The sequence below is a fragment of the Cuculus canorus genome, chromosome 1, assembly GCF_017976375.1.
Source record: "Cuculus canorus isolate bCucCan1 chromosome 1, bCucCan1.pri, whole genome shotgun sequence".
NCBI lineage: Eukaryota > Metazoa > Chordata > Aves > Cuculiformes > Cuculidae > Cuculus > Cuculus canorus.
In genome coordinates, this window is record NC_071401.1 from 45,956,852 (window position 1) to 45,982,155 (window position 25,304).

A 25,304-nucleotide genomic window follows, 5' to 3' on the forward strand; every position below is an offset into this window, starting at 1 on the left:
GAAGAATTTTTTTTCCTGTGAGGATGGTGAGGCACTGGCACAGGTTACCCAGAGAAGCCATGGATGCCCCATCCCTGGAGGTGTTTATGACTGGGATGGACAAGGCTTTGAGCAACCTGATCCAGTGGAAGGTGTCTCTGTCCATGGCAGGAGGGTTGGAACTAGATAAGACTTTTAAGGTCCCTTCCAACCCCAAACATCCTGTGGTTTTATAACAGACTACAGGAGCAATGCCAAGACGGCTCGTGCCTTGCTTCCATCATCTCATGTACAAGGTCTTCCTACCAAGCACTTAGGGACCTCTGCCAATAAGATGTCATTTTGCTGATAGGGGTCTGTCACACAATGGTACTTTTTGGTGTTTCTGTGTGTGTAATCCTTTCACACAAAGCACAGCAGATCTGACTGCCCTGCATTAATTTCAGTAGTATTGTACAGGCATTCCTACCTAATTTAAAACCTAGTCTTGATTTATGGATTTCTATGCATAGGGAATCAACCATAAACTCAGTATGCATCTTCAGGAGTTTTATTACCTTCAAAACTAAACATGCTGAGCTTTATACTTTTTTGTTTCAGCTTATAATTACAACCACAACAGCTTGTGCAAAGCTGTAACTTACTGTAGCATGAGGACGAATTCTCTGCTGAATAAAATCACTCGTGCTGGACAGAACATTTCATGTCAGAATGCTGTCAGGTATATGATGTAGAAGTTCTGGTGGTGTTTCATTGCTAGGTACATCAAGACTCTGGTGTAGCACTTGGAGCCAGTCTGACCCCTATGATAAAGGAGCTGTTTGTCCAGTTCATCACAAGGGAGTGCTTGAAGAGCTGGTGATACTTCAGTTTTGTATTATGTGGGAGGTTGGAGCAGAAACAACTAATTTCAAGCTCTATTTCTTTGAGCACTAGTACCTTAACACCCTTTCAGTATTGCCATCCCTGTGCTCAGTGATTTGGGGATGACTAATGCTGGCTTTCCCCCTTTTTTTTTCTAAATAAGCTCTCAATGCAGATTTACTGTGTCCAGACAGGCTCCGTTTCTTACTCCTTTTCCACCTGCCCTTAACATAGAGTTATCAAGCAGGATATTACTTGCAATAAATGAAATTGCAAATAAAAATGAAATATGCAGTACCTGGAGCCCTATGTTCAGTTCTGGAGTCCTCAGTGCAAGGACATGGATCTGTTAGAGGAAGTCTGAAGGAGGCCATAAAGATCATCCAAGGGCTGGAGCACCTCCCTTACAAAGATAAGCTGAGAGAGTTGGTGTTCTTCAGCCTGGAGAAGGCTCCAGGGAGACCTTCTTACTAGAGCCTTCCAGTCCTTAAAGGGGGCCTATAGGAAAGATGGGGAGAGGCTCCTCATCAGAAAGTGCATAGAAAGGATGAAAGGGAATGGCTTTAAGCTGAAATCGGGGAGATTTAAATGAGATACTAGGAAGAATTTTTTTCCTGTGAGGGTGGTGAGGCACTGGAACAGGTTGCTTAGAAAAAGCTGAGAAAATCTGGCCCTTCTCCACAGAGAGTCATCGCGTGAGGATATGGAGTGTTGGTGGGCTCCAAGGATCTTCTTGTGATGCTTCGCCTACCTGTACTTTATGAGATCTATTAAATGCTCAAACATTTACAAAGTTTTTATTGCAGGTTCTAAAGTTAATTTACAATAAAATAACATTACTGCAAATTCTGGTTTTTTCCCCCAGTTTCTGTGGTACAAAGTTCTGTAAATAAACACAGCTCAGCTTAGGAAGGCATATTCCAATAACTATATAAACAATCTAATCATTTTTAAATAGCTCTTTCCTTCAACTGGCTCCTTCCCCAAAATCTTAAAAATTATTCAACAGAACATGGCACAGAAATATCTTTCTTTTACTATTTTGGCTTACTGGAAGAAGGGCTCCATGCTTGGAAGAACAACTCCGGAGACCAGCCTATTGCCCCTTCTAATACAGTCCTTGAATAATTTGCATTCAAGAAGAGATTCTCGCCTTCTGTAGGGGAACAAGTTTCCAGGACTGTACTGTTTAAAAACAAGGCCTTGGTGTCACCTGCAGCTGCAGGAGTTGTTGGTACCCTGTCAGCATTCCCAGGGTTGAATCTCTCAGTTCTGAAGCACACATAATTTTCACTCTTCTCTTTGCTTTCAGTAACAGTGTTCCTGCCAGCATGCCCACAGGCTGGCTGCAAGTCAGCAGCCCAGCTGACTGATTTCAAGGTTAAAGGTGCAGTTGTTTTTAACCTTTTGCTCGCAGCAGGAGGGGTCCACTCCTCAAAGGCAGCAGGCAGTCGGCTGCTAAGGGACTGCTGTGAAACAGAGCTGTTACTTTCTTTGTCTCCCCCGCTGCTCAGCCTTCCACGTTTCACTAACCTGCCTGTAAGGTCCTGCAGCAAAGTGTTCTGAAAGGAAGACCGAGTTCGCTTGCATTTGAAATGGGTCTTTGTGGGATTTTTAGGGGTGAAGACTGGGGCCTCTCCAGCAGGCCACAGTTTCTGGAGAGGTTTTGTCATAGGGGTCGACTGTGAGCATGGAACAAAGTCTGGAGCACTAACCAAATTGCATTCCAAATCACTAAAGGAGTGAGGCACTGGCGTGCTGTGCTTCCTATAAGTAGGAGGGGATCTACGTCGGGATGAGCTTGGTTTTGAACTGTTAAAGGGAACATCTCCAGGATAAAGCATCGATTCAGAAGCTGTGACCTTTTCTGTCAGAGTATCTTCCTGTAGTAAAGAATTACATGACTTATTTAAGAATTCTACAGACTTTGCTACCTCTCTTGCACTTGCAAAGAGATCAGCAGAAGCATTGTAGCTGTCTTCAGGGAAGCTGTTGTTCCACAGCTTCACTCTCCTAGTAATACTTTTGAAGGTATTTTCTGACAGCCCTGTCAGTGGCTTTAATTGTTCTTTATAGATCCTTGTATTGCTGGGAATTGCTGGATCAGAGTCCCACATCCCTGGGAATGCTAGATCTGTTCTTTGACTTGGTATAGAACAATTTTCTTTATTTTCATGCCCAGCTAAACAGCTGTCACACACAGAATGCACACAGGTAGCTGCCTTGCTCAGTTTCAAAGAGGTTTCCCTGTGTTCAGCAGTAGACTGCAGACTCCTAGAAGACCAAGCTGGCTTTGAAATGTCAATATTTGCTTCAGAAACAAAAGGCCCTGACGTAAATGGTGAGGACTGAGACAGAATAGGTAGCTGAGGGTTAGGTATAAAGCAAGATCCTCCACAGTCCTTGTCAGCTGAAGATGAAACACTAGAAGAAAACTCACATTGTGAGACCTCATCACTCCGAGGATTTGCATTTGTCTGAAAGCAAGCATAGAATATATTCTCCCCACTGTCATTCTCTGCTGGTGGCAAGAGCCGCCCTAAAATGCTAACTCCAGGCAAATCACCAGCTACTAGGGTTTGCCTGGTATACAGTTTCTGAGGATTTACACCCAATTTGCCTGCAACAAGGCCATGTGATGTTACAACACTGTTGCCATCTTCTATTCTGGCTAAAAACTCATTGAGGCTTTCTGAGAATGGGAGATCATCCCACAGCATCAAGTCCATCTGAGACACTTCCACTACATTTATGTGATTAGAAGCTAAGGCATCTTTCTTGTCAAAAAGGGAGTTGTGGGGTTTTTCTGGGCAAGAATAATTTCTATTATTAATTTTGGGGCAAATGCTTTTCCCCCCATATTCCAAGGGATGCTGTAACAACCTGTGACTGTTTCCATGTGAACACACAGTCTTTGAAGAGGATACTGTCTCTAACTTATCAGTTGCAGAGCTATCATCAGTCTGACTGGGCTGTGAACTCAATTTATTACCCTCCTTTTTGTCTCTTTCCTTCACAGAAGAGCTGGAAAACTGTGAATTGCAAAGAATTTGATCATTGCAGCTTACACTGCATGATTCTTCAGAGACAGGCTTCCCTTCTTTTGCATGGGGTTCATTCACTAGTGTTCCCACTTCCAGAGTGGGAAAGTCTTCTGCTGTTACCCAAGCAACAGATGAAGTCAGGCTGAAGGACTGCTGCCAGGATGCTAAAAAACTTTCTCTGCTGCTAGACTGAACAGACCAGGAGTTTCTGCTCAGGCTGGACAAGCTGCTGAGCTCACCGACAGGTTCATCTACTGGAACCAAAGATGCATCAAGTAAGTACAAGCTGTTATTAGAGCTCCTGAATTTTGCTGATTGCAGAAGCCGATGGAAGTAGCTGATAACAGTAAAGCCAGTAACAGCAGTGTTTGGCAGGAAGATTTGGCAAGCTGTAAGGTTTTTTGTGCTTCTATTAATTCTGGAACAGTTTTGCAAGATGCTGCTGGCAGCAGAATGCCCTCCATCTCCATTTGCACAACCCTTGGGTGGGGAAGAAAGAAAAAAACCCACTTTAATGCTTTATTTTGTGACAGAAAAAAAATTGCATATCTTTTAAGTCAGGCTTAAATTTAGGTCTCACTTTTTAACAGAATCTGCAGGGAAGAAAATACAAAACAGTGTCCCACAAAGCAGTGCTCCCTGGGAAATAAGCATTGGCAAGGGCTGTAAAGGGCATCACAGTGAGAGGTTCTTTGCTTGCTGCAATTACGCAGAGTTTTGGAGCTGGAAAAACAATGAAGATTGTAAGGAAGGACTTCACAGAACATTTCTTCCTCCCCCCAGGACACTGAGTGCTTCCAGGCTCCCTCCCTTCCAGAAAAGCCTTTTCTGTTCTCTAGGAGGCACTAGGAAGCACTTGAAGCAAAGCACTCTGGTACCAGGTATACAGCTTGGCAGCTCAGCTATCAAAGCCAGCATGATATTTTCTCTGTTAAAGGGAAATAAGCCACAACCTTTATCTTCTCAGATTTATTTGGGGATTGGTGTTGCAAAGGAGCTTCAGCTGCAATTCTTTCTAGAACCCATTTTTCTCTACATAGAAATTACAGGTGTAGAATGACATAGAAAGGAGAGGGAATTAGATCTAACATTTTGAGAAGCAGATAAACCCTTTTTCACCTCCCCTCAAGGTCTGGCAATGACAGAGAGGCCAAAACCCAAATATAGCTGTCTTTAAACTCAACAACACTCTTACTTCCCAAGTTTATGCAAAGGTTGAGGCTGAAGGCTGTTAGCCAAGCACAATAGCCTCCTTGGTAAGACTCAATAAAGTATTTTCCACTGATTCAGAGTTTTATCTGGGAGAGGGCAACTGTATGCACAGCAGAACACAATTATAGAGAAACACCTACAGCCAAAGGCTGAACAAATGGTCCTTGAATGTGCATTCATCCCTTGCGTGCGCATGAGCAGCCACAGGGCTGCTGATATGTAGGATTAGTTGTGTTTGCAAAGGCATAGGATCTAAAGACCTGGTTAATGGTTCCAGTTAAGTAAAGTTAATCCACGAAGGCTCAGATACAAACCTGTGGAAGGAGAAACACCTGCCAGGTAGGATTTAGGTCACAGAATTCCTAAAATGGATGACTCACACAAGCACCACTCAAAGAGAACTTAGTAATATTCCTATATAAACAGTCTCCTAAGACTTCAAAGTTTGTTAAACACATAGAAGAACCACAGGTGTGTACGTTGAACAGCTGTACTTTATCAACATTTTTAAACATACTCTTAAATCCAGAAATATCAAAATGTTGCAAGGGGATGTGTTTCTCCATACATTTCAGACACCAGGAGACTGCACAGCATGAGAAAGGTAAAGCAGCGGTTGAAAAGACAGTCTGCTTCTTGCCTAAACTGTGCATAGTTTTTTTACAGACTCCAGGCTGTTTCTGATATGCACAGGAGCTGGCACTGCAGAAGCTTGCTGAAAAGCAGCCCTGACAAGCTGTCAAGCTGACTACTGCCACTCAAGATGACTTTTGGATGTGACTCATTCAAAACAATCCATGAGTCTGGAGGAAGAGGAGCAGAATCCTTCCCATTTCCTAGCCCTACATTTTCTCAAATTCCCCAAAAATGTTGTTTGTGATGTTCTGATAAGTCAGTCTATGCCTCCCACTGGCTAGAAGCTAGTGAAAAAAACTCATTATAAGAGAGTACTGTGGATTAGAAGTTACCTTCACTCCGAATATAAATCTTTTTCCAATGAAACAGGATTCCACTGCTTGAACTAACACTCCTGGAGATGCATCTGTGTTTGTTTCTCCTGACAGCTGATTGAAGTCTTGAATATACCTTGAGTAAAAACACACACAAGTATTGCACCGACAGAGGAAACCTCACACAGCATTTTAGCTGTTGTATAAGTAGGACATGTGCTAAAGACAAGATCTTGTTGCAGCTTAAACTAAACATAGAACAAAACCAGGAATCTATGAACCTTTAAGTTCAGTTGCTTAGTTCACTTCATTTGTTACTGAAATAGAAGTAAACAAAATAACTTCTTTGAATAGGTTTAATATACAACCGCTTTTGAGTGGCTGTGGTTTTTGTATCAATAGAATGACTGTATAATGCTGGTATTGCTTACACATCCCTTCTGCCTGCGCCTTTACAACACAGCTTACACATCCATACTAAGACACCTATATAACTGTTTTTCACAGCTGACAGCAGTACAGCAGGCTAGTGTGGAATGTCTGCCATGAGCAGGCTATTAATGCTGCTAATAGGGGCTTTTTAAAGTGTTAGGTTTTGAGTCAGTGATAAAACAAGTCATTGGATAATAAGGGAATTGAGAAACAAGCAGTGAATGCCTGCAAACACCCCATCCTAGCAGTCACGCTCATCAGAAAGTCTGAAGCTTACTATGTAAGTGGTCAGGCTCTGAGGATTAACTGGCTTTCTTAGAAATCCCTCCTTGCTCAAGAAAAATGTGGTTGTACTTTATTAAAAGTCACAAGGTGCACACTTTGAAAAAAAAAAAAACAAACCAAAAAAACACAACAAAAACTCAAAGACTCTATCCTTAAGATTCTTCTTCTAAAAATCTTGAGGAAAAAGCGTATCTAAATCTCTGGAAAAACTATTAATCTGCCATTCAACAAAGGAAATTCAATCATCTCAAAGGAAGAAGGATGAAGGAAGAAGCCCAACCAACCAAATGGTGAAGCTCCCTTAGCAGGTGATAGCTGCCTACAATACACAGTGGAGGACCTTTCACATACAAGTAATCCATCTCAAAATTTCACGATTTCAGGAAGAAACCAAACTTCAGCAGTTTATCAAGGTGTTGGGAAAAGGAAAAGACAGAAGGGTGCCCTTTAGCAGCTTCTTCTCACTCGTCTCCCCACCATCCGAGCTCACCTCAATTCTTTCAGGCTGAAGAAGCAGCAGCAGCTATATAGTTAGAAACAAATCATTCCTTACCTCTGCAGATTTTCTGCAGTGACCCCAAAAAATGGATCTAAGCAGCTTCCAAACACAGTAATGTCAAACAAATCATTAGTGTCAGCAATCTTTAGGGACAATCGATATCTGTAGCCTGCATCTTTAGCTTCACCTGTGCAGCCACATTTTAGACAATGAAACCTGACAAAAGACATAAGGATAAAAAAAGATTGAATACACAAACTTCTGTTAATCATTGCTGACGGACTTATCTGCAGCTTAGTATTACTACTATCAGCATATAGTATTACTACTATAATGCATCAAGTGTTCTATCCAAAAGTAGAAGATTATTTAGCCCCTGAAGCGCAATCCTACCATAGGCTCAGTAAAGTCTCTGTATCATGACAGAACCCCTCTGACTTCTTTTATTGATCAACTAAGTGCTAGCCTGTTGCGTGTCGGAGAGAAACAGTGGGCTTTGAATGAAATGTTGGGGAGAAATTCTGAATACCCTGCACCCTCACTGTTTGTGTTTTGTTCTGGTTTGGGATTTTTCTTCCTGCAGCTTTAGTATAGAATCATAGAATGCTTTAGGTTGGAAGGGACCTCAAAAACCACAGAGTTTCAGCCCCCTAGCCATGGATCAGGTTGCTCAAAGCCTCGTCCAACCTGGCCTGGAACACCTCCAGGGATGGGGCATCCATGTCTTCTCTGGGCAACCTGTGCCAGTGTTTCACCACCCTCGTTGTAAAAAATTTCTTCCTTATATCCAGTCTAAATCTATCCTCCCCGAGTTTAAAACCATTACTCCTTGAATTTCTGTTCAACCCCCAGAGAGTCCCAAGGCCTCTGACAGTCACAGTTCAGCCCCACAAGATGTACCTCCTTGAATCCAGGATCAGCCTAGAAAAGCATTTTTGACACGCAGGATAGATGAAGCAGGAGTTCTGGATGGAAATTACAGAGGCAGCCAAGAGTCCCCTCACGCTATTCATGTGCTCACAGCATCACCTGAAAGAAGAAAGTCAGAATGGCTCAGAGAGTTCTCATTTTATGAGATATTAATATTAACTGCTTTTAGTTGGAAAAACTAGTTTTAGAAAATCTTTATTAGAACTATCCTTCAGCACAGCAGCAAATCCATTTCTGATTTCTTCTTAATTTAGAATGAACTCACAGCATGCGGTTAAAAATGGAAATGATTATACACTTGTAATTCTGCAAATGCCTTCGATACCTATGACTTTGAAAGGAGAGGATGCCCAGAAAACCTCAAAAGGGCTTCTGATTGCAGCTTTATTCATTCCCTTTGAGCCAAAAAGGCAGCTCTACAATATTTACCACTGGTTTTGACAAAGGGGACATGTGGAACTGACAAATAAATGATGAAATAAATATTTAAATTAATTATTTTTTTATTTTAGGAAACTCCCCCTATTTTAGAAATGTTTTGGTAGCTTAAGTTGTAGTTTAACTTTCTAAAATCAGAGGAGTTTCCTAAAATTGATAGCGATGATAAAGGCAAGAAAATTCTGCAGGAAAGTAACAGTCAATAAAAAATAATTAATTAATTAAAGGAGACAAAGGAGACTCTAGCATGGTCTTTACATGTTAAGAGCCATTAAATAATCAATAATGTTTTGTTCTCATTTTGCCTGAAATTAGTTCAGCTCACAGTCCCATTCTTAGTGTTCTGGGAAAGAGTGACTACTAGGAAAAGTAAGTACTAGGAAAATGTGACTAAATTCATCATTCTGAGCAGTTTGGAGGAAAAAAAAACCCCAACAAACCCTAAACAACCAGATATCCCAGTATTCTCTATGACAGTAAGGCCAGTTAAAACAGAGGCAAGAAAAGATAAAAGCTTTACTGGGAAGACAACCAAAATAAAAATCACTCATCAGAACATGTATCGACAGTGATTCATTTGACACAAAAGATAAAATGATGTGTGCCTTCAATTCTTGCTAAAATTGAACTATTTTGCTTTAGTTACAGTACAAGATATCAATAAACAGTCCAAGTAAAACACTCGGGTAAACAGACTAGCAATAAAAGTCTGATTTTGTTATTGCCCAAGAAGTGGACTTGGAGAAAATAGTAGGTGCTTCACACTCCAGCAGGTTTCCAACTCAGAACTAAGTAAACAAAGTATACTGTTATCTGCAGTTTTTAATGAAATAAAAAACCCCACGCCACAGAAAACACAGAAAATTCTTCAAATATTCTATTGCAATATCAGACAAAGTGCAACATGTATGTATGCACACAGCTCTGGTAAGAAATCCCTTTAGAGAAAATGGGTTCAAGATCTACACTTCTGTTTCTCCACACTTGTATCTGGACATAAGTTACAAACAGACCTGTGTTACTTTTTTCTTTTTTTTTTCAATAAAAAAGTCAAACCAAGCCTCTGGACCCACATTCCCAGCTTTCTCTTTTAGACTCTTAAAATGGTCTGGGTTGGAAGGGACCTCAGGTATCATCTAGTTCCAACTCCCTTGTTGTGGGCAGGGACACCTTCTGCTGGATCAGGTTGCTCAAAGCCTCATCCAAACTGGTCTTGAACACCTCCAGGGAGGGGGTATCAATCACTTCTCTGGGCAACCTGTTCCAGTGCCTCCCCACGCTCACAGGAAAACATTCCTTCCCAATATCCAAACTAAATCTCCCCTTCTTCAGCTTAAGACTGCTCCTCCTCATTCTAACCCTACACTTTCTGAGAAAGAACTCCTCCCCAGCTTTCCTGTAGACCCCTTTAAGTCTTGCATTCCTTTCCCTGGGCATTTTGTTCCCTTTCTGCAGGAGCCTTCATACTCCTAAAATGTTTTTACCCACAGCAAAGCCTGGCACAGCCCTCTTCTGTTTGACCCTGCTGCTATACCTTGTGAGCAAGGACAGCGCTGAATGTTTCCTAGCTTTCCTGTAGGCCCCCTTTAAGTACTGGAAGGCTGCTGTAAGGTTATCCAGGAGCCTTCTCTTCTCTAAGCTGAACACCATCAACTCCTTCGACAGCCCTGAAGTCTCACCGAGGTTTCCAGCAGTGCCTGGTGCCCTCTGGTGGGCTCAATGCCTTAAACGCTCCCTAAGAGAAAAACAAGAACACATAAAAGAAGTTGTAACAGATCTAACACCACAGTTTTCACCTCCCTAGCCCTTCCCCCCGCAGCCTGGGCGAGCAGCGAGGCCAGGCACAGCACAAGAGCGCTGAAGGCTTGGAGCTGCCTGGCTTCACCCCAACCACGGGGGTCATTCTCGGCCCTTGGAGCTTTGCTCAACACCCAGGAAACGCTTGTTACCAAAGGGCCAAAGTGATTTGCCATTGCGTGTCTGAAGAGAAATGGTGAAGTGTTGTACCCCCCTGAAAAGGGAGGGGGAAGGGGGGAAAGGAGGGGGGACAAGGTGGGGGAAAAGGGAAACGAGGGGAGGAAAGGGAAGAAAAGGGAAACGAGGGGAGGAAAGGGAAGAAAAGGGAAACGAGGGGAGGAACGAGAGGGGGAGAGGGGAAGAGGGAAACGAGGGGGGTAAAGGGGGGGGGAAGGAATAGGCAGCCCGAAGCGCCTCCCCTCAGCCATTACCGCGACCCCATCCCCTCCGCCCAGGCCGGAGCGGCCGCAGCTCCGCGGAGAACACGGAAGCGCCGGCGCCTGGGGGCGGGGCCGAGGCGGCGCTCACCCAATGGCGCCCCAGCCCGAAGGCAAACAAACCCCCACCCACTGACCTAATAAGATGCGAGCTTTTATACAGGCGCTTAGAGGCGCCGCGGAGGTGTGGGTCACGTGCTCCCCGCCGCCGCCAGTTAGACAGAGCCGCGGCTCAGGGCCCGCCCCTCCACGTGCGCGGTGGCCCCGCCCCCTGGCGGACGCCCCGGGGCAGAGGCACTGCCGAGCGGAGCGGGGCACGCACTGCCCCGGCCATGCAGAGCCTCCTCCTTCTCCTGCCGCTGCTCGGCACCGCAGCCCTGCCCGTCCCGAACCGCCGCCCCCGGGGCTGCGCCGACACAGCCGGCCCCTACCTCACCCGCTACCTCCGCCAGCAGGTAGGAGCACGCGTCGCCGGGGCCGGGGGTTGGAGGGCAGGGAGGCTGTGCAGAGGGATAGGGACAGGCTGGATCCATGGGCTGGAGGGCAGGGAGGCTCTGCAGAGGGATAGGGACAGGCTGGATGCATGGGCTGGAGGGCAGGGAGGCTCTGCAGAGGGATAGGGACAGGCTGGATCCATGGGCTGGAGGGCAGGGAGGCTCTGCAGAGGGATAGGGACAGGCTGGATGCATGGGCTGGAGGGCAGGGAGGCTCTGCAGAGGGATAGGGACAGGCTGGATCGATGGGTTGGAGGGCAGGGAGGCTCTGCAGAGGGATAGGGACGGGCTGGATCCATGGGCTGGAGGGCAGGGAGGCTCTGCAGAGGGATAGGGACGGGCTGGATGCATGGGTTGGAGGGCAGGGAGGCTCTGCAGAGGGATAGGGACAGGCTGGATCGATGGGTTGGAGGGCAGGGAGGCTCTGCAGAGGGATAGGGACAGGCTGGATGCATGGGCTGGAGGGCAGGGAGGCTCTGCAGAGGGATAGGGACAGGCTGGATCCATGGGTTGGAGGGCAGGGAAGCTCTGCAGAAGGATAGGGACAGGCTGGATCCACGGGCTGGGGGGCAGGAAGGCTGTGCACAGTAACCTCATGCAACCTTCCAGGTTCAGGGAGGAGTGGCTGGAAAGCTGCCTAACAGCAGCTGAGCATGAACCAGCAGTGTGCCTGTGTGCCCAGGTGGCCAAGAAGGCCAACAGCGTCCTGGCTTGGATCAGCCGTGGTGTGGCCAGCAGGAGTAGGGAAGGGATTGTTCCCCTGGGTTCAGCACTGTAGGGGCCGCACCTTGAATCCTAGGTTCAATGTTGCACCTCTCCCTCAAAGAAGGACCTTGAGGGGCCGGAGCGCACCCGGAGAAGGGGAACGGACTGGAGCACAGGAGTTCTGTGGAGCAGCTGAGGGCCCTGGGGCTGTTTTTTTCTGGAGAAAAAGAGTCTGAGAGGAGACCTCATTGCTCTGCAGCTCCCAGAAAGGAGGTTGAAGCGAAGCTGGGATCGGCCTCTTCTCCCAAGTAATAAGTGGTAGGACAAGAGGAAATGGCCTCAAGTTGTGCCAGGGGAGGTTTAGATTGGATGTTAGGGAAAATGATTTCACTGAAAGCATTGTCAAGCACTGAAAGAGGCCGCCCAGGGTAGTGGTGCAGTCCCCATCCCTGGAGGAATTTAAAAGCTGTGTGGATGTGGTGCCTGGGGACATGGTTCGGTCATGGGGTTTGTAATATTAGGTTTACAGCTGGACTCGGTGATCTCAAAGGTCTTTTCCAACGTAAATGATTCTGTCATTCTATGATTCTAACCTAAAGGCTAGTTTCAGAGGGGTAGTTTTCAGTTCCCTCTGGGCATTCCTGAGTGAGGCCAGTGGTGATCCTCAGTGTGGTGCTGGGCCAGGCTGAGAAAAGATCTGGCCCAGGTGACGGCAGATCCAGCAGGGGAGTCCCACCCTGGTGCTGCTGGTAAGGGCTCCATCACTTGGAAGTTCTCCCACAGCCCAGCTGAGCACAGCTGCTCGGCGGAGGCAGTAGTCCTAGCCAGAGTCAAGCAGGGACTTTCTGTGGGGATTCAGGGGCTGTTTTCTCCTCTCAGATGACTCATTTAGCTTCAGACTGGACGGTTGTCTATTTTTGTGGATTTCTGGATGTTGCAATGCTCAGTCCCTTTGGTAGAATGTTCCCGGTCTTGAATATCCCAGTTAAATTGCGACTGACTAAAGGGATCAGCTGCAGTGACAAGCAGTCGGCTCCACTGTATCTGTAGCCCATGTCCTAGCCCCAGAGTCTGTATTCCAAAACATACTGCACAGAGTGTTGGCAGAGTGGGACTAGGGACCCCAGCTGTACCCTGACAGGGTTTGCAAATAGCACTTGTGGTGTGGTTTTTGTTTATTTTAAATATGGAACTGATTTCTCTTACCACCCTGAGCTTTCTTTTCCCATCTGCTCCAACAAGTCTCCTCATGATTACTTACTGGGAAGCTGGAGAGGGTCTCTTTATCAGGGAGCGCAGGGATTGGACGAGGGGGAATGGTTTTAAGCTGAAAGAGGGGAGATTCAGGTGAGATATTAGGAAGAATTTTTTTCCTGTGTGGGTGGAGAGGCACTGGCACAATTTGCCCCAGGAAGTCATGGATGCCCCATCCCTGGAGGTGTTAAAGACCGGGTTGGATGAGTCTTTGAGCAACCTGATCCAGTGGGAGGTGTCCCTGCCCATGTCAGGGGTGTTGGAACTGGATGATCTTTAAAGTACCTTCCAACCCAAACCATTCTATAATTCTATGATTTGTGGACTGAATGTCTCCTCTTCCATCTTTGTGGGAGGTGAACTGAGGCTAGAATGAGCAAAATGGGAAGATAATGCTTTCAGAGTGAACAATCGTGAAGAAAACAAATAAGCATTGTAACAGTATCCTGAATAGCTATGGAATAATTTTAGAGTGAAGTCCCCATGATTAGGGGTGTCGGAGTGGGCTGGGAAGAGTTTCACTGGTAAATCCATGGATGGAAATTATGTTTTTCTGCAGATTGCCTTACTGTATTGGTAGTGTTCCTCAGCCAGCAGTCTCCTTGCATAAATCCTGTGTCTTGAAAGCATTCCTATCTATGCTTTTCAATCATTCAGGTAGCAATTTGAGGTCTGAGTCCCTCATTGACTCCTCTAATAGCCCTGAAGCTTACTTTGGAAACGTACTGCACATGCCTTTTGCACTGTGTGGTCCTTGCTGGCCAGGATATTAATCCTGTGGTAGTGTTGTAACTCTAAAGCATGACACCTAATTGTTTTGGTGCGTTGGCTGTTGCACATTGCTGTCATAGTATCAGTGATACTAATCATGTGCTTTGGTCTGAGCCACCCTTTGTCACTGTGCTGTCATCATCCTATCTTGGGGTCATAACATCTCCTGGTTATTCTCCTCTGCTATCAGCAGAGACAGCCACTCTGCCCTCCAGTTGTCAACAATGTGGCAAAGCTGACGTGCAGATGAGATCTGTGGATTCTGGAACGTGGATGGATTTTGAGAGAAGGGAAGGGGGAGTCCCTGTTATATCCTGCTGTAAAGATGAAGCCACATCTTGCTCCCTGCAGTCTCTTTCACATCCTCTTCCCCTTATACTTCACAGAATCATAGAATGATTTGGGTTGGAAGGGACGTCAAAGCCCAAACAGTTCCAACCCTCTACCATGGGCATGGATACCATCCACTAGATCAAGTTTCTCAAAGCCTCATCCAGCCTGGCTTTGAACACCTTCAGGGATGGGGCACCTGTGACTTCTCTGGGCAACCTGTGTCAGTGCATCCCTACCCTCAAAGGGAAAAAGATCTTCCCAATCTCATTTAAATCTCCCCTATTTCCCTTAAAACCATTCCTGTCGTCCTATCCCTGTATTCACCGATAAAGAGCCCCTCCTCTACTTTCCTGTAGGCCCCCTTTAAGTACTGGAAGGCTGCTTTAAGATCTCCCCAGAGCCTTCTCTTCCCCAGGTTGAGCAAGCCCAACTCTGTCAGCCTGTTCCCTTACGGGAGGTGCTCCAGCCAAATGATGCTGGCTGAGAGTGGTTGCCGTGGGAAAGAGGAATCATATTTACAGGCCTTGCGTTCCTTGTCCAAAGACTTACTAGTATAGCCAGACGTGGTGGGAGATGTATGTATTCATGTATTTTCTGTATTCATCAAAGCCTGTCACTTGAAAGATGTAGCCTTAGTGTAAGAAGTCTAATTGCAGCGAGGGCACAAGTCTGCTCCTTATGAGTAGCACAGCATGCAGAACACAAAGGCAAACCCTCCAGCTGTTCCAAAACACGCACCAAGTGTGCTGTCTGAGAATTTGTAATTACATTAGGATTCTGTAATGGAACATAAATACCTTGATAAACATATTTAATAGAGGTGGTGATAGTTGGCCACCCCTCAGGATTGCTGAAGTTTAATTACTTACATTATATTTGCTTACGAGTCGTGAGTCATCTGCTGCTGTTCTGTGCTGCTGAGTCTGTCTTCTTCTCTAAAGTTACTGGTTTGATTTTCGTTTTATCCCTTTGACACTTTTCAACATCAGTTAAAATAGTTTATATAAAACTATGCAATATAAAATTGATTTTATAATTTGGCAAAACATTACACTGTTACAAAGGAAACATTTCTTATACCTACTTCTATAAACACTCTTTTTGAATAGTCTTATTCAATATTTAATACTTCCACAAACAAAAACTTTGGAAAGTCTAAGTAAATTTCTTGTGTGAATTCTATTGCTTAAAAGTACCTCTTGAGCACTGTAAACAATTCATTAATGTTGCAAGTTGGAGAGGTGAATTTCAGAAGCTGAGAATTTTCAGGTGGAATTGCGGCCTCTAAATGGAGACTCTTGGCATGATGGTCTATATATATGTAGCCTTGCTTGAGAGTTTGGTGTCAGCCTTTGCTGAGAAGCAATGATCATTTCAGTCTGCTTTCATAAACGTGGAGAAGGAACAAGGTTGAAGTTCCGCTTGACGCTCGTCGACGTGAAACTTCCTCCTGTTGACCATTTTTAGTATCAGACATCCCTGACAATATTGAGAAATACCCCTCAAGTTGCACCAGGAGAGTGCGACCAGGAGAGTTTTAAATTTGATATTAGGAAAAATTTCTTTACTGGAAGAGTGGTGAAGCATTGGAAGTGGCTGCCCAGGGCAGCAGTGGAGTCCTCATCCCTGGAGGTATTAAAAAAACATGTAGATGTGGCACTTCATGTCATGGTTTAGTAGGCACGGTAGTGTTGGACTGATAGTTGGACCGGATGATCTGAGAGGTCTTTTCCAACCTTGATGATTTCATGATTCTATGAAATAAGTCAAGGAATGCCTATGTCAGTGGACTAGGATCTTAGCATAGGGGACTGTGTATGTCCTTAACACCTTTTATTATTTTGGCTTGGAATAGCAGGGTTTTTTTCTTCCCTCTTCCTAAGTAACTGACGTCTTTCAGCCCTCTATTCCTCCAATACAGAAGTGAAATTACCCCATTGTATCTGTATTAGGGAAGCTGGTCTCTTTTTCGGCTGTTCTGATGTGACTTTTGTGGGCAAAACCATTGGTCTCAGTTTTGGCTATTCTGATGTACTGATGTGACGTTTGTTGGCAAGACTATTCTTGCTTCTGCTTTGGTAGCTTGCTTGCTAAAAGGTTACTTGTTATTTGTGTTAAATGAATCCATAAGAAATGGAACATTGCATAGAGAATGACATGTAGCATGTACAGAGTTGCGGGAAAACCACCACTATCTGAGTGAGCTCATTGTAGGAGCTGTCTCAGTGACCAGAGCTCAAAACCATTGGAAAGACTTGGTGAGGTATGCAAGAGCCACCTACTTCTCTTTTCTTGAGTAGAAATAAACTTAACAGTGTAGTGGGGAGGGTCTGGATTCAAGCAGTTTTTTGGAAGCCTTGTCTTGCAATTCTGCATTCCTGTCTTCAGGATACATACCAGCATTGCAAAGACCATAGCCTGGGAACTTGTGGTGCTGTAGGTCCAGAGCTGCCAAGAGGATGGTGCCTTAATTTCCTGATTCTTGAAGGATTCTTAGTGATAAACTGTCGTCTTAGACAAGAGAATGGATGGAGTGTCTCTTCACTCAATTTGATAATGGAAGGCTGTGTGAGACTTAATCTGCTGGTGGACCCTTCACCCCAGTGAGACTCTGTATGCTATGGATTGGTCTAAGAACCGATGTAAAAATTAACCTATGATCAGCAAGTTACTGAGCCTGATCCTTCAGTCAGATTGTCTTTTCAGCTAATACCTGTCAGTTGTACCACTATTTCTTCTGGCATAACTTCCTAGATTTCATACTTACATCAGTATTTCATAGCTTAGTAAATTCATATACAGGTCTCTGTGCTCTGAAACACATCTGCTTCCCTATAGCAGCCTTCCAGTACTTAAAGGGGGCCTGCAGGAAAGCTGAGGAGGGTCTCTTTATGAGGGACTGCAAGGATAGGATGAGGGGGAATGGTTTTAAGCTGAAAGAAGGGAGATTTAGGTGAGATATCAGGAAGAATTTTTTTATCATGAGGGTGGTGGGTGTGAGGCACTGGCACAGGTTGCCCAGAGAAGTCATGGATGCCCCACCCCTGGAGGGATGGGGCAAGGTTGGATGAGGCTTTGCACAACCCGATCCAGTGGAAGTTGTCCCTGCGTATGGCAGGAGTGTTGGAATTGGATGGCCCTTGAGATCCCTTGTGACCCAAACCATTCTATGATTCTATGACTCATATTGTGTGTACATAAAAGGAAGCTATACTGAAGCTTCAAAGTAATGACATTTGAAAAGTAATGCAATTTGATCTTTTCTGGCTATGTCTGGTGACTCTGATGCTCTGTTTTGTGTTACAGACTGAGGTTCTGAGGTACAGAAGATGAAAGCCTCGAACCTTAGTGCTCTCTGCATCTCCCTGAAAAGAAGGTTGTAGCAAGACCAGTGCTAGTCTTTCTCCCAAGTAACAAATCATGGGATGAGAGGAAATGGTGTCAAGTTGCGCTGCAGAGGTTTAGGAAATATTCCTTCACGGAAAGGCTTGCCAGGCATTGGAAGAGGCTGCCCAAGGGAGTGGTAGAGTCCCCATCCCTGGAGGGATTTAAAAGACATGTGAGTGTTATAGTTGGACTCAATAATCTTAAGGGTCTTTTCCAACCTGAATGATTCTATCATTCTGTGATTGAAAGTGCAAAAATTAGAATCCAAGTTTCAAGCCAGAAGAGAGTATTTGAGAGGGACTGTGGAGGAGAAGCAAATATATATTTTTTTGGACATAATTTTATAGTAAGGGTTAATTTAGAGGAAACCAGTGAATCCTGGAATTTCCCTGCTCTTCCTGAAAATGTACTACAGCGAAAACCAATATAACTTCAGTCTCAGGTCACTCTTGAGTGAGCAGAGTAAAGGAATGTGAGGTGAAGAGATTGGGTCACCTTTTCAATGACAATGCTGTCTTAATTTATCATTTTAAGATTATAAACTTGGATTAGATGATGAAAATTCTCAACCGCAGACCTAAAACTCACTGCTAAGATATTAAGACACATTGAGATTACCACTTTAAATTCTGGCTGGCAATTTTTTCAGCATCTTGTGACTCAGGTTGGTGTCTTGGAATAGTAACAGATGTTGGGAATGTTTAAGATGGATTTGCTTTTCCATGTCTGGCACCATAATACAATAGATGGTGAAGGAAAAAACAATCTGCTTTGCTCAGAGCCCCTTGGTACCAATTAAAAGTTACATCAGTGGTTGGAGAAGAATTGATGCTGCTGTTTATCTCTGAGGCGGATAACTTGGAATATATGTTTTACTCATCAAGTAGTACAGGAGTACTTGGCAGCTTTCCTCTGTGATTTCATAGTGTGATTTAAAACAGGAGCTGTAAGCTATAAACTAGGTCTATAAGCAGAAACAATAGCTCTTATTCAACAGACAGGAAAGTGAGGAAGTACTTGTTAAAGCTTGCCAGTGAATATTTATTTTTATGCACTACTTATCTGCAGGTCACAGTGCAGGCAGTGGCTACTCAAATTAAGCAGGAAGCATTAATTTCCTCACAACCTGTGGCCTTTTCCTTCAAAGGAGCAGTTAATAGGAGAGACTATACAAAGCATCAGTGATCGCTACGTGCTTTCAAAATAAGCATTTTTTTCATCTCACTAGCTTTAATCATTACAAGTTGTAATAGGCCACAGAAAGATTTCTGACAGACTCTCTTGATTAAAGAAAGTCTAAAGGACTAAACAAACAGAGCTGCAGAGGGCTGAAGTAGGAAGCTGTTTGCAAGCCAAGTGTGCATGACAGAAATCCTGTTAACTTCACTGAAGGTATTTTGACCTGTAGCAATTCCCCACAAGCTTCTAGCAGTGGAAGGCCAGCACCATCCTGGGTTGAATCAGATATGGCATGGTCAACAAAAGCAAGGAAAAAACTTTCTGAAAGCATCTGCAAAAGGACCTAATGTGGAAGAACTTGGTTGGAGGTAGGCTTAGATGGTAGTTTCCATGCAGGAACTCCCTTTCAAGACAACAGGAACAGAAAGTGATGAGCATCAGGCCCTCCGACTTCAGCAGAGCTTGGACTGAGGCCAGACTGAACTAGAGGAAGTGAGTGAGAATAAAACTAGCATTAACAAATGGTTTGATTTATGCCTCAAAGTAACAGCTTGCTTTTCCTTGCTGCCTGGCTCCCTGAAGATGAAGTCTTTCATAAAAACTGTTCAGAAATGCATGTTGCTCTGGAAGTGCTGGCTTTTCCATAGTGTTTCCAACACCACGATAATTGGCTGGACCCCTCAGTATGATAAGGACATTGAGGGCTGGAGCACGTCGAGGGATAGGTAACGGAGTTGGGAAGTGTCTGGATCACAGGGGTTATGGAGATCAGCTGAGAGACCTGAAGTGGTTTAGTCAGAAGAGGAGGCTAAAGGGACACTTCATCCACTTCATCACTTTTTACGAGTACCTGAAAGGAGGTTGGAGCAAGGTGGGTGCTGCTCTCTTCTCCCAAGTAACAAGTGATAGGAGAAGAGGAGAGGGCCTCAAGTTGGGCCCGTGGAGGTTTAGATTGGATATTAGGAAGAATTTATTTCCTGAAAGAGTGGTAAAGCATTGGAAGTGGCTGCCCAGGGCAGTGGTGGAGTCTCCATCCCCGGAAGCATTCAAAAAGCATGTAGTCAGGGCACTTCATGACATGGTTTAGTAGGCATGGTGGTGTTGGACTGACAGTTGGACTGGGTGATCTGAGAGGTCTTTTCCAACCTTAATAATTCTGATTCTATTAATGCTACCAGTCATCCCGTGTGCCCATGTCTTGGAGCTCTGCAAGCAGACAGTTGTTCTACAGCATTCAGAGATGTTGCAAGCTTGCCAGAGAAGCAGTTGCTATGTGGTATTTTTGGTATTGCATAAGAGCTGTATGACTAGTTGCTGCTTCAATGCTTTGTTTTCTGTAATTGCCTTCTCCCCTCCCTCTGAGATGCTCATCAGAATTGGTAGTTATTAAATAAATTATTAAATAAATGTGTGAAATCCCTTGTCCTGGAACTTAACTAGGTATTCAGAACCTTTTAATGCTGTAGCCGTTTTGCCTGTGCTGTATCTAACTAGAATAATATTGGAATGGATGACAGGACAGTTTTCACTGTTTCCCCACCCATTGCTGCTGGATCTTCTGTTTTGTGGGGGATTAGCTGGAGGAAATACAAGTCCCAGTGATTGAACTAAGGCTGGGTGAATAATAGAACAGAACAGGCTTGTCCTTGTAGCTCTGAAAAGATGGGAAGTAAAATAATAGCGACTTGAGTTAAATCTTTGGCACCCTTCTGGGAGAGGCTGGAGGTCTTTTAAATATTTAATTTGACCAAATCAAAATATATTCTTGAATGAGAAATGGTTTCCTTCCCCAGTGCTTGTTTTCCAGAATGCTGAGGAAGCCTTTCAAACAAAACCCATTTTAATCAGGGAAGATCAAACTTATTTTGTAAAATATGTTGTTGCAACAATTAGTCCTGTTCAGACCTTTAGGACACTCAGCAAAACTGGAATATTTTTAGACTGCTTAATCTGTGACATGTTGAAAGTTTACGTACAATTTCTTCCTCCCCTCTGAAGTTAATCCTCCAAATCTGATGGATTTGTAATTCAATCTGTAGGGCAAATGGAAAAAAAATTACAGGCCTTTAATCTGTTAGAGTTCTGAGAGACCTTTCACAAGGCTAACCTTGGTTTTGCTGATGGAGTGTGTCTTCTGCATGCTGATTTCAGCCTTATGGATGCCTCATCCCTGGAGGTGTTCAGAACAGGGTTGGAAGAGGCTTTGAGCAATCTGATCCAGTGGAAGGTGTCCCTGCCTGTGGAACTTGATGGGCTTTAAGGTCCCTTCCAACTCTAACCATTTTATGATTCTATGATTAAATAATGCACTTTGGGTAATACAGCTTCATCCTGTTTGTTCCCTACTCCTTGCCCATCCCTTGTCCCATGGGAGAACTTCACCAGGATAATTATACCTTGAATGGAAGCGTCAATGACGTGGACAGTTGGTGTGTTTGTTGCTGTGGTAGTTTGTCTTTTACAACCTTAATGATTCTGTGATTAAATTCAGGTGGATGAATTTTTGATTCTCAGCAGCAGGAACCTTTACACTGCTTGGAGGAGAACAGAGTGGCAGGGGAATGGAGAGTGTGGATAAGCAGTAGAGTCTGTTGAAGTGATTCCTGCCTTGGTCACCCATTCTCTCCCTTGTGCTGGAGAGATCCTCAAGTTTGGGGCAAAAAATTTTGGGAGGGCCTGCGGGATCTCTCAGACTGTCCTGTCCAGCTGGAGAAGTTGTAATGAGGAATTGCATCCTCACTGCGGCTGGTGGAGGATTTTACACTGAAGTAGTTAAAGCCTAACTGTGTTTGTGAACTTCATCCTTACATGGTAAGGAGAATCAGGAGTTTCAGTTGACCTGAGTAGCCTGGTGCTTTCCTGTAGGTGTTTAAATGTTCTTCAGTCTTTTAAGCGTCTTGACTAAACTGTGTGGCTCAGGACAGGGGTAGAGTTCCTGTCTGAGGCTTTCCCTTGTCAGTGCTTTTGAATCACCAAACTGAAAAATTAGCACTAAAAGCAGACTTCCTTAGATGGCTGTAGCCTCCAAAGAGCAGATGATGTGGTTTCTGCAGTGTAAAAGAAGGTTCACTAAAATACATGAAGCGTGGTTCTAGTCAAAGGCCAGTGTGTTCACAAGAATATAGTTGCAACGGAAGAGATCCCTCCATTACTAGAATAGAATCATAGAATCATGGAATGCCTTGTACAGGTCATCCAGTCCAGCCCCCTTACAGAATCAGGGACACCTTCCACTGGATCACGTTGTTCAGAGCCCCATCCAACCTGACCATGAATGTTTCCAGGGATGGGGCCTCCACTACCTCCCTGGCAACCTGTTCTACCACTCTCATTGTAAATAATTTCTTCCTTGTATCCAGTCTAAATCTCCACTCCCTGAGTTTAAAACCATTGCTCCTTTTCCTGTCACAACAGGCCTTGCTGAAAAGTCTATCCTCATCTTTCGTAGAGGCCCCCTGTCAATACTGGAAGGCTGCTATAAGGTCTTCCTGCAGCTTTCTCTTCTCTAGGCTGAACAACCCGAAGTCTCTCAGCCTGGTGCTCCAGCGTTTGGGTCATCTTTATGGCCTCCTCTGGACCTGCTCCAACAGCTCCATGTGTTCTTGTGCTGAGATCTTAAGCTTGGGTTTATTTTGGGGAGTGTGTTTGGCTGTAAGCTAACTCCAACCATGGGAAAGCTGGTAAAGGTTATTTTAGACCATCACCAGTAGATTGGAGGCTGGAACGGCCAAACAACATGTCTAATTATGTCTGTATGTTTTGTGAATTGGGACAGATCAATGAAATAAAATTTAATCTAATGAACAAAATTATGAATTATGGAGAGTGTGGAGATTTGTAAGTTTGAGTCCATCTCTTCCAGTTTTCTTATATTATTTACGTGTAGGACTTTCAGGTTAGTGGTTTGGTGTAGTCTGATGCAAGAAGGTGCAGTTCCCATCTCCCTGCTTTCCCACAGAGCTTCAAATGATGATGCATTTCAACAGACTGCTGCTAAACCTCAGTTTTTGCTGTCCCTTGCACAAGCGTAAGCCTAGAAAGCAAGGAAATGCTTAATTCCTTGCATGTAAAATGGAAAAGATAGAACAAAGCTAACTTTGTTTTTCTTATCCTTTTTTATATTTTTTTTTTTCTTTTCATCTGCTCTAGATTAGCAAGGACAAACTGAGAGGATCTTACCAGCTGTTGGTGAGATGAAACCTCAGTCCTGGCAGGCTATGATACACAAAAATGTGCATTAGGAGGAAATAAAGCAACAGGAATAATGTCAAGGAGGGAGACTTTTGACAAAAAAAAAAAAAAAATTTTTTTATTTAGCTTTCATTTCTGGTTCTGTGTCTTGCCTGCTATGAAGACATAAATCAGTGTGAGTTTATTTTTTTAGTGGTGCTCTACTGCTGCAATGTGTTTTTACTAGCTTGAATATTTAATTGTAGCAGAATTTGGGGTTCCTTTAGTATGATACTGTACAAAGATGGCAAGGCAGTCCCTGCTCTCAGGAATTTGCAGCTTAAATGGAGCAAATGTTTTTGAGAGGAAATAGAACTAATAGGACCAGCTAACGGGACTGGAGTCTAACAGCCTGCCAGGAGTAAAGCCAGGAAGAGAACCACATAAGTGAAATCCCAGAGAAGCTCGTCCCTGCATTGCTGTTCACGTAGGAGGATATCCTCAGACTGTCCTGTGTCTTCTCATCCTCAGGAAATAATTCAGACAGGATGAGCACTCCAAACAACTCCATGAATGTATAGAGGGTATAGCATGCCCCTTAGAATCTCCTGGCTTCTTGCTGGTTAAACAACTGACTTGATTTGAAATGGAATATCCACGTTTCGGAAAATAAAGCTCTTGCTTAGAGGATTGAAATTTGAGGCATGACAGAAGGGCTTTCAGACTTTTGCAGTACTGCCAGAAACTCAAAAGCATAACAATCAAACCATCAGGTGCTGATTTACCACCTTCAATGACATTAAATGCTTTTGGTTAGAATTACGGTCATTTTTTTTGGTAAGGCTTGGGTTTGCTGTCATCTCTCTGTAGTCACTGACGACCTTAAGGTGCTGCTGAGAAGGAAGAGGGGTTTAACCCACAGGTCCTGTTCTGTCTTTTTACTTCGCACACTGCTGTAGCTCCCCAACACTTCCAGGACTGTATTAAGCAGCCTAATGGCTGCGGAATAACTAATATCTGCTGGGCTGGTTTTTGTTTCCTCCTGGGGGAGATGTGTGGCAGAGTAGGTTATTTTATTTTGAATGGATTTCCAAAACAACAAAAAAGCACATTAAAAAAAAACACCCCAAGATAAGTCATCTTTGAGAGCTCAACAGAAGCACACAATACATGTGCGTGTGAGAGGTAAAGCCAAAGAACTGTGCCGTGTATTTTGAGCAGAGGGCAGCTGAGGTGGATTTTGGCCCTTCCTTCTACTTTGTTCACTTTACCAGGCCAGGCTCCTTGTCCTGAGCTAGTGAGCTGCTCTTTGCTGTAGAAAGTTTCTCTGTGCTCAGGGATTGAAGCTGCTGAACCAAGCCTTCAGCGTGGAGCTCTCATCAGCCTTTTGGGCATAGCAGCTCATGCTGCAGACTGCTGTCTTTAATTGAACTCAGTGAATGCAGATCTTAACAGCTGTGGCCATGCTTTGGGAAGTCGCTGTGGTCTTCCATCTGGAGCTGGCTGCTTTTTCAGTAGTCTGTTATGCATGTGTTCATATTTCCCCATGTGATTTGTGAGTCCTTGGACTCACAAAGACTTCAAAGGTGTGCGGGAAAATACAAGTCAATTCTTTATCAAACAAGAATCATGGAATGATAGAATCATTAAGGTTGGAAAAGACCTCCAAGATCATCAAATACAACCATCAGCCTGACCCCACCATGCCTACTAAACCATGTCCTGAAGTGCCACATCTACATGTGTTTTGAACACCTACAGTGATGGGGACTCCACCACTTCCCTGGGCAGCCTCTTCCAGTGCTTCACCACTCTTTCAGTAAAGAAATTTTGTTAATAGCCAATCTAAATCTCCCATGGTGCAACATGAGGCCATTTCCTCTCATCCCTTCACTTGTTACTTGGGAGAAGAGACCAGCACCCACCTTCATCCAACCTCCTTTCAGGTAGTCGTAAAGAGTGATGACATGTCACCTCAACCTCCTCCAGACTAAGCAGACTGTCCCTCAGCCACTTCCCAGAACCCATCTGCTCCAGACTCTTCATCAGCTCCATTGCCCTTCTCCAGACATGCTCCAGCAGCTCAATGTCTTTCTTGTACTGAGGAGTCCAACAATGAACCAGGATTCAAGGTGTGGCCTCAA

At 44.4% G+C, this 25,304-nt stretch overlaps 2 protein-coding genes across 3 annotated transcripts in view; one reads left to right on the forward strand and one right to left on the reverse strand.

Moving 5' to 3' along the window:
• Positions 1 to 1,624: 1,624 nt before the first annotated feature.
• Positions 1,625 to 10,972, reverse strand: DDIAS (DNA damage induced apoptosis suppressor). 2 transcript variants are annotated; one of them, XM_054077843.1, is made up of 6 exons: positions 10,862 to 10,972; positions 10,168 to 10,368; positions 8,166 to 8,294; positions 7,320 to 7,481; positions 6,068 to 6,185; positions 1,625 to 4,367 (listed from the first exon to the last, which is right to left on the reverse strand). In XM_054077843.1, exons 3-6 carry the CDS (start codon positions 8,276 to 8,278, stop codon positions 1,881 to 1,883), a joined length of 2,880 nt encoding a protein of 959 aa, XP_053933818.1. In that variant the 5' UTR covers positions 8,279 to 8,294; positions 10,168 to 10,368; positions 10,862 to 10,972; the 3' UTR covers positions 1,625 to 1,880. The 2 variants fall into 2 exon arrangements, with proteins under 2 accessions (XP_053933818.1, XP_053933828.1); XM_054077853.1 differs by having other exon boundaries at positions 10,313 to 10,368; positions 10,862 to 10,966.
• A 148-nt stretch (positions 10,973 to 11,120) lies between these two features.
• Positions 11,121 to 25,304, forward strand: part of PRCP (prolylcarboxypeptidase) — a 37,433-nt gene continuing 23,249 nt past the window's right edge. The window contains exon 1 of the mRNA XM_054077865.1: positions 11,121 to 11,322. Within this exon, the coding sequence (XP_053933840.1) occupies positions 11,200 to 11,322 (123 nt within the window). The 5' untranslated portion in view covers positions 11,121 to 11,199. The remainder of the gene's footprint in view (positions 11,323 to 25,304) is intronic.

Excerpts from the sequence above, each read along its gene's own strand:
- DDIAS (XM_054077843.1), bottom strand. The coding sequence starts at position 8,278 with ATGAATAGCGTGAGGGGACTCTTGGCTGCCTCTGTAATTTCCATCCAG. Across the intron at positions 7,482-8,165 it reads CTGATCCTGGATTCAAGGAG|GTTTCATTGTCTAAAATGTG; the intron begins GTACATCTTGTG and ends GTCTTTTGTCAG. Across the intron at positions 4,368-6,067 it reads GATTTATATTCGGAGTGAAG|GGTTGTGCAAATGGAGATGG; the intron begins GTAACTTCTAAT and ends TCCCCACCCAAG.